Raw genomic sequence first — 15675 nt, forward strand, 5'->3', positions numbered from 1 at the left:
ACAATTTGCGCTGCTAATAAGCAAAAAAAGCTGAAATGTGGCATTTCCCGCAGATTCATACATGCAAATATATCATGTCAAATCCTGTATATTAAATTATTGGTAGGTCAAGTACATCAGTTTGAGTGAAAAATGTTGCATTGGAGGTGAGAACAGCTGCCCGTCCTGTTGTCGTCCATTCACACTTTCACTTCCACGGTGCCCTGTTAGTTCATAGATCCCACGTGAACATGGGTGAATGAGGGCCTTGTACTGACACACACAGCCAGTCTGCTTTGAGAGTGAGATCTAGAGAACAGCCCAGTCTGGTTGTGACTGTTCTTGGGGGGCGGGGCAGTTGGGGGGAGGCCTAGGGACCATTGGGACAAAGGTTTCTGCTGGGCCTCCTGGTTTGGGTGGGTTAAAAATTGCCCCATGTTGTTCCCTGTCCAGATTGGAATCCAACATGTTGGATCTCCTTTTCTTGGTGTGAACATCTATGGAAGGCCTGTGATTCTTAGGACCCCAAGCACATCCGGGCCCCTCTCTTCCCCACATAGATTGGGGCATCTCTGGAGAAGAGGCTGATGTCCTTCGGAGCACTCGGCCTTCAGAATCCCTGGATCTCTGGAGGCTTTGAGGGCCTCTGCCTCTTAGATGGAAAACTAATTCCATCATTTTCCAGCCAGCACACTCTTTTTGGCAGAAATACTTCTCTGTGTCTCTGAAAATGAGGAAACCTCTGTTGTTGTGCCTCCTTCCCCACCCACCCACACAACCATGACAATTTGACCACAAAAAGCCTCCAGGAGTCGGCCCGAAGTCTTCTAGGAGGCAGAAGGGGCCTGGATGTGTGGGACCAACAACCACACTCAGCCCTGTGAGCATAAAACACTCTTATCCTAAGAACATTTGTCACTCTCAACTTCTTTAAGCTATGGACCAAAAGGGGTTTGTGTGTGGGGGTATAAGCGTGCAGACATGCATCTGTTTATTTATTCTTGTAATTAAATGCTGTTTATTCATGGGACAGATTTATTTTCCTCATTATACACTGCCCTAAAAACAGCTTTTTCACGTTGAAATGTAAACTATTTGTTCAAGTACGAAGGAGGCTCCGTGAAACCCCTGCAAATAATGTAGAGTCACATGAAAAAGTCTTGGCCTGTTCATAGGAGTCAATCCTCTTTTCTTTCCCTAATCACTGTAGCCTTTTTGAAAGCCGCTCAAAGCCGCATCAGATCTTTCAGGCTGGGTTTGGGGATGGATACGTCCTCTGTGCTTCCCACCGGGGAGGAGGAGAGTTGGGGGGGGGGGGTGGAAGGTTCCAGAACATTCTCCACTTGAACAGCGCAGGCAGCATTGAATTCTCAGCACTCGGCCTCCCGAGTCCCTAAGTTCCTGCCTGCCACTGTATTCTTGGCAGCAAACAAACACACACACACAACTGTAGCAAGAAAGAGACACGTCAATGCACAGAAGGCACAGTTGGTCTGAAAAGCTGCTATCAGTGTCAGACCTACCACAAACTTAATCCTCTAAGTCAGGGGTCCCCAACCCCCGGGCCGTGGCATGCCAGCAACCAGGCTGCACAATCAAGCAAAGCCCCATCCGTGGGATGCAGGCAGCACACCAAGCCGCAGAAAAAACCTCTGCACGGAACCGGGCCCCGGTGCCCAAAAGGTTGGGGGCCTCTGCTCTAAGTAGAAAGCAATCTTTGGCCCTGGTGGTGCAGAGGTTGGAGGGCAGCACTGCAGGCTCCGGCTGCCAGCAGTTTGGCAGTTTCAGACTTACTGGCTCCAGGTTGACTCAGACTTCCGTCCTTTCGCAGTCGGTAAAATGAGGACCCAGATTGTTGTGGGCAACGTGCTGACTCTGTAAACTGCTTAGAGGGGGGGGGGGGCGTAAAGCTCTGTGAAGTGGCCTATAAGTCTTAATTGCTAAGGGCTAGGGCTATTTGCTGAGAAAGATATATTTTTATTAGAGATCAAAGGTATTGCAGCAAATGCATAGCCAGAACTGAGATTTTGCGTGCCAAAATCCTTATGTTGTACTTTCCTCTCCTTTTCCCTTCTGAACCATCTTTCCTTTCCCACTCAAGGTAACCAATTAAAATCTTGCAAGCTGTTTTCCTAAGGGTCAGTTCAAGCGTGCTCTGTTGTGCCTCTCTCTCCTCCTTCCAGCTGGGTTACCTTGAAGCGGCGTTTCAAGTTGGCATGGCCCTTACTTGGGGTTTCCCCAACATGCCCCCTTCATTTATTTATTTATTTTATAAAATTTATATACCGCCCTATTCCCGGAGGACTCAGGGCGGTGTACAGGGAGGATTAAAACAAACATACAAAAATTCATCCCCTTTCTCCATAATGTGTCACCGCATATTGGTGAAGCCCAAGCAAGTATGAGGTGGCAGCTGATTGTCAGATTTTTTTCTGAACTGTGGTTGCCACGATTGACATAGCTCTCCTATCACAATATCTGGAACTCCTTGGAGATTCATTGAAAACAGCCATAAATAAACATACAAGAATGACAATGATTTTTGATTTTTGAACTGCCTCAGACTGTGGGAAATTGTTGTGTTGAGTTTTAGCCATGGTGCTTACTGGGGGATGCTTTAGAATTGGATGGGCCTTAGATACTTTTAGATTGCACTTCCATCATCCATTAATGGCTCTGCAGACTAGAACTAATGGAAACAGGACGCAACAGTGTCTGATGGCTCAGAGGTTACCCTAAAATTCATGCACCATGTTGAATTTTGATTCCAGAACCATGAACATTTCTTGGCAAATAAGAGTGTGTAAAATAATAGAGTACTCCTATGTGTTAGGTTTCTGACGTATTGCTTGACACTATGATTATAAAAGTGGCTTCTACTACTTCTCCTTCTAGAACGGCCTCTGGCTGAGGCTGTTGGGAGTTGGTATGCAAAACATCTGGAGGACCACCGGTTCCTCAACTGTGCCCTGGAGATTTCACCTATCCACGGCAGTGGATCACCATGAAATGAAATGAAAGAAGGAATAGGAGGGCTCTAGGCTTCACAGCGATGACAATATATTTGAAGACACTAATAAGCATTCAGAGAAGCAAATCCTTGGAAGCAGAACAGCCTTTTTTGGCTTTTTAAATAGAGGGGCGAATCAACACACACACCCCTCCGTTGCCTTAACAGGCCCGTTTCTCTCTTGGCTTCCTCCCCACCAACCGCCAACCATCCAGGCTCAGGTTTTCTGGGTGCTCTTTCAACACATCAGGAGTTGAGTTGACGGTTTTTGGTTTTGCTTAAAAGAAAGACTCAAGTGATTTCCGTGGGAATCTTTTATTGCAGACTGTAACTCTTCTTTTTGTCTTGTCTCTGTTCTTCTCTTCCCCAACGTGCCTCTTCCACCGTTTTCAGGCTAGAATTACTTCATGGCCAAAGGAAAACCCGGGCTCCTGGTTCAGTGAATTCAAGCGCGGTAAACTGGTAAGAGGAACCCACACTCGGCTTTCTGTTTGGCTTTAACTCTTCTCGTATTTTGCAGAGCAAAATGGCGCGTTGGCCCAAAGAGCAGCCAGCCACGTGGTATAGTCGCTACAAGCGAGGGTCTTTGGTAAGTGGTAAAGCTCCTGGCTCCCTCCGCCCTCCATCTGGAGCACGCCAGCCATGTCCGCTTTCCACTTCTGGCCCCAAACTAATTTCACTCTATATGCTGAACTAACAAGCAACGCTGGATGGAGGAGGGCAAAGGAGGGCAAAGGAGCAATTGCAGAGGGAGTTTGAAGGCTCCGTTGGGGCCCTCGCCGTGATCGACAGCTCCTTGGCCTTCCTGAGGTTAGCTTCTCCTTTGACCTGATCAGGAGATTCTTGTGTGGACAGGACAGGACAGGACAGGACAGGACAGGACAGGACAGGAAAGGACAGGACAGGGCTTGAATCAGAACTTGATTCCAGACAACTGGCAGAATTCACAACATACACACATACACACACACACACACATTGTGTGTATATTTGTGTGTGTGTGTGTGTGTGTGTGTGTGTGTGTGTATATATATATATATATATATATATATATATATATATATATATATATATATATATATATATATATATATAAAATTAAGTATGTGAATATTCATGGAAATTATATATGCATAAACGGTGTTATATTGATGAACTACTTTACAGAAACTATGTAAATTCTAAGAATTTCATATAAAAATATTTGTGTTTGGAGAAATATGCTCCAAAATAAACTAAAAACATTACATTAAAAATGATTGAACTGGAAAGATTGGAAGATTCCCAAAACGGAAAATGGAATGGAAACATTTTCAAAATTAGAATAGCTGAAATCAACCGGTTTACCTCTTTCTGCTAAAATTCGTTCCCATGCGGCACCTGATGGAATTCAACCCCAATTTTCAATTCACTTTGGAAGCAAATGCAGACCTGAGTTTACACGATCACGGGAACCTATGGGAAAGAACCTGATGCCAAATCTCAGGCGTTCTCCTCACTGGAGCAACAGAAGCACAAGGGAACCCTACTTAACATTGGAGAAGTGGTGGAATTGCTTTCATGAAATGAGGGGGGCATTGCTGAACAACTGAAACATGAGGAGAAAACAAGGCTTGCGTCTCTTTGGGTGTGGCAATCAAGAAAAGCCAAGAAAGTGATAAAAGATGTAGAATTCATTTCTCTCAGCTTTTGTTGTTCAGAAAAGACCTTCTCAGCTTGACAGTCTCTGTCCAGTGTTTGCTATAGTCTCAGAACTGGAAGTTTGGCCACAAGTTGTCCAGCTTGATTGGCAAAAATCAAAATAAGGTAAACGTAATTTTTCTACTTGAGTTCCATATTCCACAAGTCCATATTTCATAATTGGAAGGCTGGGGGGGGGGGGCAAAACAGTTTTAGATGAAGTTAGGCAAGTGAAAAGTCCTCTCTTTGTGAGAGAAGTGTTGGTGCACATTTGGAAGCACACGAAAGAAGAGCGGTGCAAGACTCTGAAGATGCTGAAGTTCCATCACAATTATTTTCCCGACGATGCTCTTTGCTGTGCCCATCGCTTCCTCTTGAGCAAGGGAATTCACTCCTTCCAAACAACAACAGTGACAGCTTTTAGGACCTCTTGAAACACACTTGCACAGTTTTCTCCAACAGTCTTAATTTTATTTTAATCTCTAAAAAAAACCATCTTACTCTTCTGTCTGCAGTCAACATTACTGCGCATGGAATGCTTCTGAATGAGATGCACAAAAGCTTTTCCAGCTAGGCGGCACTGCCACCTCACAGAAAAGGCTTGCAGTCATGTGTGTTTGTGTGTGTCCAGAGCTTCTTCCCTGCCTGAGGGAGCCCGTGCATGTTCCCAGACTCACCACACCGAACTAACTGGAGAGGCCAGATCGTCCCACCAGTCTTGTGCCAATCATTTTGTTGTCGGGGAAGGGAAGGGCCTTGTTTTCAACAGCTGGTTTTTGCTCATCACCTCAAATTTTCCCTTCCCTCTCATTATCTTGCTGGTCATCAGGATTGTTTCTTGAACTGGAAATGAGCCACCAGGATCTAGAAGACTGGCAAAGGCAACCATGCCCCACTTGCTCATGCAGTGGGGATTCCAGATCTGTTTGAGAAATGTCACCGCTCCTCTGATGCATTAGGTGACAGAGATTGAAGAATAATCCTAATATTCACTTCGGTTTATATAGTTGTGATTGCCCATTTAGGTATTACTGCATTTTGATTTGGGGAGCAGCTATTGGTGTGGTCCCAGGGCCTTTAAAGGCCATTTGTAGCTCAGGATCTTGACCCAGATGGTGGGTTCGGGGTTTCGTCTCTCACACTATTTTCCCCTCACCCAGAAGGCCTGCAGGTGCTCCTTTTGGTATCTCAGGGGCTTCAATGCCTGTTTGAGCTCCTTCTGGTTTGGGTGACAGACGGTTTCCACCATAAACTCTTCATCCTGAGTGTTTGGAGGACCTGTTGCTCTGTTGGCTTGGCTTGAAACCTTCTTAGGGAGAGGTTGCCAACTAACAGTTTTTTGGAGGTGAGATTTATTCCCTTGTTCACGCATTGAATAATGCATGATTGATTAATAGGATGGTTTAACCTTCGTGGTTCCAATTAGCATTTTTTAAATTCTAAACATTTATTTATTTATGAAATCTATTTGCTGCCCATCTCGTATGATTCCGAGTAGCTTATAAACATAAAAGCATTAAAGCATTAAAAGCATTAAAATCATCACTCATAGAAACACAGCTGATAAAATAATTAACAAATAAAATCATTAACAGCAGATGGCAAGGGAGGGAGCTGGACATGCAGGAAGGGGAGGGGGGATTAAGTTTTAATTAATCAAACTCCAGTATGAAGCTCCAGTATGAAATATTAATCATTTTCATAATAAATGCAAATTAGGCACCACCTCCCCCCCAAAAGATTTCCAGATCTGTAAGTAGGGTGCACTGGGGTTCTGTGCATGGTAGGGAACGAGAGAGAAGGCTACTAGCTTTTCAGTAAAAAAAGTTAATTAATTTAATTGACTGGTTAACTAAATATTGATAAACATCAGTTTAATTTGCGTATGTAATTTCTAGAAGTAGTTGAATCCTACACACACACACACACACACACACACACACACACACAATATTCCTTGAGGTAAAAATATGTAGTGGAGGAACATTGTCCATAGGGTCGCGATGGGTCGGACACGACTTCGCAGCTAACAAAAACAAAAAATATGTAGTAGGATATTAGGAGATCTCTTAATTTCCTTCCAAATTCAAAGGGCGTTTTAGCAGAGGATGTAGTAAAAATTTACCTGGAGTTTCACTAATGGGTGACCGCAATGAGTCGTCCGCCGGGCCTCTGCTCGACGATGATCGGAGATGCACCTGGGCCAGAATTCAGTGGGTAGAGATGCCTCAGTCTGTCCGAAGGGCACCCCAGCTCTGCCAGCTGCACATGCTGCCATTGGGCTGCCAGGCGCTGGTGTCCCTCCTGAGGGACCCCAACTGCTTCTTCCCATCCTGGAAGAACAGGCGGGGGAGATGTAATCCAGACCCCTTTGAGGAAGACCCAGGAAGGGCGCCGTCTTTGTCTCGGTGCTAAAAACCTGGCCGTTCCCTGAACCAAAGATGGGATGCAGCCCCTCGGGAATTTTATCCGAAATTTCTTCCAAGGAAGTGTTCCGCCCAGAGTCTGATGGTGCTGGGCGGCCTCTGAACTGAATGAACGTTGTGTCAGGTAGACGGCCACTCCACTTCTCATTGGAATAACTGGAAAGAAGTTACTTTTAGGTCTTTCTGCATCAGAAGAATTTAGGAGAGAATAAGATCAGTGGGTTAGGACACTGAGCTTGTCGATCAGAAGGTAGGTAGTTTGGCGGGTCGAATCCCGAGTGCCGCGTAACAGAGTGAGCGCCTGCTACTCGTCCCAGCTTCTGCCAACCTCGCAGTTCGAAAGCACGTAAAAAATGCAAGTAGAAAAACAGGGAACTCTCCGGTGGGGAGGTAACCGTTCTGTGTGCCTTTGGCGTCTAGTCATGCCGGCCACATGACCACGGAGACGTCCTCGGACAAGCGCTGGCTCTTCGGCTTTGAAACGGAGATGAGCACTGGCCCCTAGAGTCGGAAACGACTAGCATGCATGTGCAGGGGAACCTTTACCTTTTAAGATTAGTGATGTTTAGTAAGACTTTCATTTTTTAAAAAAGAGCTGCTTTCGAAAGAGACCTGTTCAGCCTTGGAAGGAAGGAGAAAAAAAAATCTTTCTGTGGTTCTAAGCACAGGGGACTTTCTGCCAGTCCATCCTCACTGCTGTAAATAGACATTACTACGGAAGAGTCAGTTGCCATCTGTGAGTCTCTTGTGAACAGGTCCTGATGCAGGACAATCCATTCCATCTTCTAGTTCCTGGTCGCTCCTTCTAGCCTTTCATCTAGCATGCTTCTGCTTGCCTCAGTCAGTCATATTGACCTGTCTCAAGACAAACACGGACAGGAGTCCACATAACTGGTTGGTAAAACCTTTGTTTCTTCTTATCGTGTCTGTGTATGTGTGTGTTAAATTGACTGATTCTGAGCATGTGTGGACGCATTGCCATTCCCTTCTGGCCCACTCAGTCCCTTCCCACAGTAACTAATGAACACGAGGGTTTTGTCTGAAAGTTGTTTAACTTTGGCATGCAATACAAAATATAAAGTGAGCATCTGATGCATTGGGTAGCCTAATCTTTGACACAAACACACAGGAAAGACTCAGATAAATCCATGGAGGAAAAATCCAAAATTCTAACATGGGTGAGTTATCTACGGTTAACCCAACATTCAAGTTTTCTAACGTCTTGGATCTTTCCTAACTGTGGTCCTAATTCTTATGTGTGTATGTAATGATCTTTCTAATTATTGATTATTCTGCCAATTGTAAGGTTTTCAATTATATCCTACATCCTGAATGTTGTCAAAATGAGACCCATTTCTTAGGTTAGGATTTGCCCACCCTGAAACAAAAAAATCCCATTTAGTTTTCAGAAACCATGGTGGCTGTGTTCCTTTTTCAAATGTAACTAAAGCGTTCTCTCTGATCCTCCTCAAGGTGGTCCAAGAATACTGTGACACGCTTTGTGATAACTTGTGCACTTAGGGGTAAACTTTCTGCTTGCCCACCACCTCTTGCCTTGGTCTGCTTCTTCCTGGTCTCCTTTCCCGCTTCTCCTTAGCTCTCCTACGTGGACGCTGACAGCAACCCCATCGGAGTGGTTCAGATGACTTTCCTGCGGCTCCTGAGTGCGTCGGCTCACCAAAACATCACCTACAACTGCTTCCAGTCCGTGGCCTGGCACGACGCCACCGCGGGCAACTACGAGAAGGCCCTGCGTTTCCTGGGCTCCAATGACGAAGAGATGTCGTATGACAACAGCCCTTTCATCAGGGCGGCCCTGGACGGCTGTGCGGTGAGTGGTGGTGCAAAGGAGAGGCTCCTGGGGTGGGGTGGGGGCTCAGAGCCCTCGTGCAACCTCGTGGGCTGCTCACGTGGATAGCGGGACCACCTTCTCAAGCGCCTGATTATCTGAGGAGGAGGAGGACAAGGGGGGCAGGAGGAAAAGAGAAGAGGCAATCAATTAATTTTTTGGACTAATGTCTGAAAATAATTATTACTGCATATATTAGCCATCAACTAAAAGAGCTTAATTAAGTGTGATATAATAATGTGTATTGTTGTCGCTGATTAGAATTCATTAAGTGCAACAATCAGTACTGGATTTCTCCAGTAAAAGTCTGACTTTAAGCACAGAATATCACATTCACTAATATCACTAGTAGAGGTTAGGATGAATGGTCTTTGGGTGGATGAATGAATGATCCATTTAATTTGGGGGGAGAGGAAGTACATGGGGCTCCATCAGAGGGGTCTGGACTGGGATTCTCAGGTGGGTACCTGTGCTAAGAAAACACAGCATCTCAGAACAAACCAAGGTTTTTTTTAGGTTTTTCAGGTTCCTTGGTCTGAACAGCATCCTATACAAGAGTGACAATTTCACGTGTCCCTCTCATTAAAGAACCGAATGAGAGACACGTCGAGAGTCTTGAAAGCAGTCCCAGGGAAGAGGGAGGGGGCAGATCCCAAGAGCCAAGAGGTTTTACAGGGAGAGATCTGAAGTTGAAATTAGGAGGGATCTCCGGACCTTGAGAAGGACTCTGACCCGGGGGAGAGGGGTGGACGGAGAGAACCTCTGAGGTCTCCTCCCATCCTACCGTTTGGAGAAAAAAGATGGAAGATTTCCATAACTGATGTGAACTTAGCTAACTTTGCATTTCAAAATTGATACTTAATGGAAATGCAGAATTCACCTCCCAGAGGCTTGTAAGGTGGTTTGTCAATAAGATGGAGATTTACATTCAGACATAAAGTCTGTGCAGAGCTGTCAGTGTCAGCCTCCAGAAGACTCTGCAGAGCACATGAAAGCACAAAAGCAGCATCTGCCTGCAACCCCCTAAAGCTCTGGCCTCTGCCGAGGGTCGTGGGGCGCAAGGGTGTGTTGTCCCCAAAAGGGCTCAGCCTGGTGCAGAGGCCAATCAGAGCCAGAAAGGAGTGACGGACTTTCACAAAAAAAAATGTAAGCATTCCAGCAAAAGGGTCCCAGCCACTAAAGGAGCTGAGACTCTGAACAACAGCAAAACACAACCTTTTATACCATTGGTTTTCAGAAATAGGGAAGTACAATTTCACAAAGCTATTTCCCTTTTCGAAGTTCTTTTAGTCTTCGTGTCCGCTTGTCTGTGCAGTTATGCCTTGCTTGAGCATGTTATTTTGCCCCTATAGAGTTATGCCTTCTGCCTGCGGTTTCTGCTGCTTATTTTCTTGTTGCCAGTTCTTACAATTATCTAATTTTGAGTAGGTGTTGTTACATTTCCTCCATTTCAAACTGACACCTTATACAGTTACATCAGTGGCGTAGCGTGGGGGGTGCAGGGGGGGCCGGCCGCACCGGGCGCAACATCTGGGGGGGCGCGCTCGCACTTGCAGCTCTCTGCCCCTGCCTGGCTCACTCACTCTCTCTCACTGCAGTGCTGGCTGTGCGAATCCGATCCGAGCCGCCGGGTCGCCGCCCACTGTGGAGGGGTGGTGGTGCCAGGCGTGCGGTGCGGTTGGGGGCGCAAATTACTTGCCTTGCCCCGGGTGCTGACAACCCACGCTACGCCACTGAGTTACATTCCTCCTGGTTTTCACTCTTTCCTACCATGGGGGCGTACTGCTTCTTAATAGCTGGCCTTTCAGGTGCAGCCGGTAGCCACGTGATGCTAAGGAAAGGAGGGAGGGGCCATTAGCCCCCAGGGCCCCTGGAGCACTTTTTGGGGACCACCTGCAAAGTCTTCTTGGACCAGAGGGAGGGAGGGAGGGAGGGAAGAGAGAGAGGGAGGGAGGAAGTGAGAAAGGGAGGGAGGGAAGAGTGGGAGAGAGGGAGAGTGGGAGGGAGGGAGGGAAGAGAGTGGGAGAGAGGGAGAGAGGGAGGGAGGGAGGGAGAGAACGGGATGGACGGGGGAAGAGAGAGGGAGGGAGGAAGAGAGAGAGGGAGGGAGGGAAGAGAGGGAGAGTGGGAGGGAGGGATGGAGAGAAGGGGAGGGAGGGGGGAAGAGAGGGAGAGAGAGAGGGAGGGAGAGAGAAATGGAGGGAGGTAGACAGACCTCCAGCTAAACAAAAAGTCATACATAGATTCATACGCTTGTACAAAAATGCCTTATATCAAGGAAAACTGTTGGCAAAAGCAGTGTGTGTTAGGCAGTATTTTGAACAAAATGTATATATTTTTAAAACATGAACAAAAAGATACAAACCTTAATGGGAATTCTAAAAAAATATTTAAGTTACAGCAGGCCAAACTTGATATGCAGTAAACACAGACTGAAAGAGACCCAAACCGACCGGCTTCGCCATCCAGCGGTTCAACTGGCAAGGGCCAAGGTTTGCAGCTTGCTGCACATTCAGTCCCGGCCAGAATTTTTTTGAAAAATAATCTAGCTCAGCATTATTTCCTGTTGCTGAACAGCAGAGCAGAGCAGAAGGAGTGGGAAGGTGTGTCAGGGAGAGTCAATAAAATGATAGATAAAGCCAGCCTGCTGCTCCGGGGCCCTGAACCGCCTCTTCTGCTGCCTTCTCCCTCTGCAGGCCAAGAAGGGTTACCAAAAGACGGTCTTGGAAATCAGCACCCCCAAAGTTGAGCAGGTCCCCATTGTCGACATCATGTTCAATGACTTTGGCGAAGCGTCTCAGAAGTTTGGCTTCGAGGTGGGACCGGCGTGCTTCATGGGCTGAGGGCCGCTCAGAAGACTCTCCAAAAGAGCAACTGCCTAACCTCATCGCGCCTTCTATTTTTTGGCTACTTTTTTTTTGTCATCACGTGCACGTTCTGAAACTGGACAGTTTGATGGGTTTGTCTTTTTACTTGTTCTCCCGTGTGCCCCAGCGTCAATTTTGCTGCAAGACCCCCCCCAATCCCAGTCAGAAACCGGACCCCGCTCATCACCGACTCCAGAATCACATGACCTAGAGCCCCCCCGGTTGGCCAAAGCGAGCTTTTCCTTCTCGGAGGCCGCCCCGGGGCTCCTCCGCTCTCGCGCTTGAACGCCTGCCGCCTCCTCCAAACCAGGACATCCCGCCGGGGAAGAGGCCTTCCTGTCAGCAGCTTCTCCGCATCCGATGGAAAAGTGCCCGGTGGTCGCCAGCTTCCCGTCACTGGAAAGTCCCTAAAAGGCCATCGAAAGCCCTCAGCCAGGCGATTCAGCCAATGCCTGATCTCTGTACAGACACATGGACGAAGAACTCTGAAACCCACCCGCCCCCACCCCCACCCAGGTGTGGATTCTCTTCTCTGCTGGGGTTTCTCTCAGAACCTGGATGGATCTCCGCCAGCCCCAGAGACCTTCCTCTGGTCTTGTTCTGCCACCAGAAACCGACCCCCTTTAATAATGCCAGGTTCTGACTGCTCATCCCATATGATAAAGGTGCTTCTATTTTTGTATTTTGTAAGTAAATATTTGTATATTATTATATTAAATATTAAATGTTTCTGGGTTCAAAACATGCATGTGAGTCCCCCCCCTCTCGTGCTGCACTAAGAGCGGGCAGCCTCCTTGGTCCCAGCATGGTCCGATGCGTCCCCTAAGACCACAGTAGGAATTGGCAGGGAACCGTCTGCTCCCCCCAGACTCAGGAAGCCGGTTCCCTCAGCCCCCCCCCCCCACTCCCCAGCCCGGTCAGCCTTAGGAATGACACGCTTCCCCCAAGCAAGCAGGGTTAAAATTAAGTGTGGCTGAACTTTGGGGGAACTGAGGCAGGCGTTTTCTCCAGACAAAGGAAAACGGCTGCCAGATCGTTGCATCTTTGCGCCAAGTGCACCAGCAGTGTTGAAATTTGTCATCTCTGACGAGCAATAAAGATTTGTGGCCAGCTTCCCCCCACCCCGTCCTCCAGCCTTACGTACTGTGGTTCAGTGGAGAGATTTTTTTTTTAAAAAAATACCTTTTGCCAAGAAAATCTTATCTTCGTTCCATTTTGTTGGTGCTATAGCTGTTGGAGGAAACTTCCAGACCACCCTGGCTGAGCCCTGCCGGGGGTCTCTCCCAGCTTTCCCCTCATTTCAGCCCAGGAATACATCGCCCGTTCCCCCCCCGCTCCCCCTCGTGACCTTGTATCATGTGACCCATCAGCCTGGACTCAGCCTGGACTCAGCGGTGTGTCCGACTTACAGCCGGGCTGAGGATCTGGGTTTTGCTTTGGTAGCAAAAGGCTCTTCGTGCAATGCCTACCAGGGTAAACATGCCAGATTTGTACTCAGTTGCTGAATATTTGTGGTGCTAATTTATGACTTTATTCAATGTACTGAAGTCAAGGCCAGACTTGACCTGTCTCTACAACTCCCCTCCTCTGTCTTTCCAGAGCAAAACTGAACAGTGCAATTGTGGGTTGTCTTTCTCCAGTGGGGAGCTTGCAGCACCCACCCACCCTCCACCCCTGTTGCTCACTGCCCCCGTGAGTAGAAAGGGAGAAAGCGCCCCACACCCGGGCCTCGGCCTCGGGGTCAAAGGGAAGGCCATCGCCGTGTCTGAATGGGAGCCCTTGTGGGATGCCTCTTCCTACAGCCTTCCTAACCCAGGGAAGCTCCGGGGGCGAGAGTCACCGGCCAGCCTTTGCAACTGTAGATTCCCCTGCTGGGCTGGCTGACTTTCCTTCTGCCCTTTCTGGGGACCCTGGCCCCTCCCCTGCCTTCCTTCCCCACCGAAGGAGCAGGAGCTTCCGAGAGTAGCTGTCCAAATATCGCCCGGAGGGCCAGGAAACGACGCCTTTCTGGTTGAAAACAGTCCACTTTGCCCTCTGAATAGTCCTGCTTGGCCAGTCATGGTCTTTTGTCTCTTGAAGCGGTTGGGGGGGCCTTCCCTGCAGCCCGCTCCCACTCTTCGTTGGCAGGCAGCAATGCTCTGTCCCTCTCCTGGCCAGCCTCCCGAGGCGCACCGGGTCTTCGGGGATTGGTGAGCTGTAGATCCTAAGCTGGAGCATCCCTCCGCAACAGATTCCCTGGAAGTCAGCAGTTCAGAAGCTGTTCTGTATCCCCTTCCCCAAGTGGCAACTTAGGCACAATGTTCATGGTGCTCTTTCCCTTCTCTGGGGAATTTGGGGGGAATCACCGCATGGAGGGTGGAGAGCCAAGATACTCTCTCTCTCTCTTAGGTCATGTGATTCTGATCTGATTATTTCATCTCCCTTCCTTCCTTCCTTCCTTCCTTCCTTCCTTCCTTCCTTCCTTCCTTCCTTCCTTCCTTCCTTCCTTTTTTTGGTGCTTCTATCAAAATCCTACAGAGTGTTGTAAAACTGTACTGTTGCGTCTTTCATTCCTGTTCCATTTTTTCCTTCCCTCCCAGAACACGTAGTTACCGTATATTGCAATAAAATTTGCTTCTTGTATTTGCAGACATATCTTTCTGTGTAATTTTATCCCCTAATATATATATATCATGACTTGAACAAATGTTGATAAAAAAGTATGAAAACAAAGATTTAAATACATAGAGCCCCTCCCCCTTTGAAGTGAGGATGTGTGGGTATGAATCCCTGCATGTATGTACATGTGTACACACACACACACACACTCACGTATGATCAGGTGACCCTATTTGTACAGGTTTCCAAATTCCAAAGTATCAATGCCCATTAGAGGTATTTTTAAGGGAAAAAAATTGAACCTGTGTAATAAAAGATAAATGTAATCGATATTTTTCAATAAACCAAGTTTACTGTTTCCACCTAACCCCCGTGACATGAATGCTTCTTCTGCCTGTGGGTCCAAAAACCTGCCCCACTTTCTTGATTCCCCAAACCAGCCCAGCCCGGGGGATGGGGTGGGGGCCAACACTCTCTGGCCAGCAGCTGAGCATCTTGAAAGGAAAGCAGTGAGGTGAGGCACAGAAATAGGGGCAGAGGGGTAGGCTGGCACCCTTCAAAGGAGGGAGGCCCAATTTTCTGACTCCTGCTCTGCAGAGGAGCCAACTCTTTCCATGCCGAGGGCCAGTGATACGATGCCAGATCCCCACAGTCAGGGACACTCGGCCCTCTCAGCAAAAAGAATTTCTATTCTGCCTTCTCCAGGAGAAACCATGCCATGGGTACAGCTGGCATCATAGTGGAAGTTCTCCCCAATGCCTCCTTTCCAAAGGAATCCAGGTCAGCCTATCTAACCAAGAGAAGGACTGATAGCCTACCGGTACTTGAGGGGTTCTTACAGAGAGGAGAGGAATCCGCTTATGCTCCAAAGCCCCCGAGGGCAGGGCAAGAAGTAACAGATGAAAGATTTATTAAAGAGAGATTCAACCCAGAATTAAGGAGAAAACCATGGAGGCTTCAGTTCTGATCTCAGGTCCAAGTTTCCAACTGATGACCCAACAAAGTAAGCACAGCCGAGGCGTTCCAATCTCTAATGCTAAACTTTATTGAGCACAACATATCGGCCCTGATGAATAGAAAACCAGCTCTGGTGAAATTGGCGCCAGAACAGTAAATGAAAAGTACAGAAACTCCCTCCTGATAGTGCAGGCCACGTTCCCCAATTAAGCATCAGACAATTGTTGTGAGATGCTTAATTGTGAGAGAAATCTTTCTTTGCTTAGGAAACAATCTGAATGACCTTGATTCCCACAGCTCACAGCCGAA

General features: G+C 47.6%; 1 protein-coding gene across 1 annotated transcript in view; it reads left to right on the forward strand.

Annotated features, from left to right (window-relative positions):
• The window catches only part of COL5A1 (collagen type V alpha 1 chain), a 203237-nt gene extending 188469 nt beyond the window's left edge, over positions 1–14768 (forward strand). Inside the window, exons 64-66 of the mRNA XM_083375260.1 lie at positions 3383–3451; positions 8693–8926; positions 11641–14768. Coding sequence (XP_083231386.1) covers positions 3383–3451; positions 8693–8926; positions 11641–11787 — 450 coding nt within the window. The 3' untranslated portion in view covers positions 11788–14768. The remainder of the gene's footprint in view (positions 1–3382; positions 3452–8692; positions 8927–11640) is intronic.
• The last annotated feature ends 907 nt before the right edge of the window (positions 14769–15675 follow it).

Source organism: Vipera ursinii (assembly GCF_947247035.1).
Source record: "Vipera ursinii genome assembly, chromosome: 16".
Classification (NCBI taxonomy): Eukaryota; Metazoa; Chordata; class Lepidosauria; order Squamata; family Viperidae; genus Vipera; species Vipera ursinii.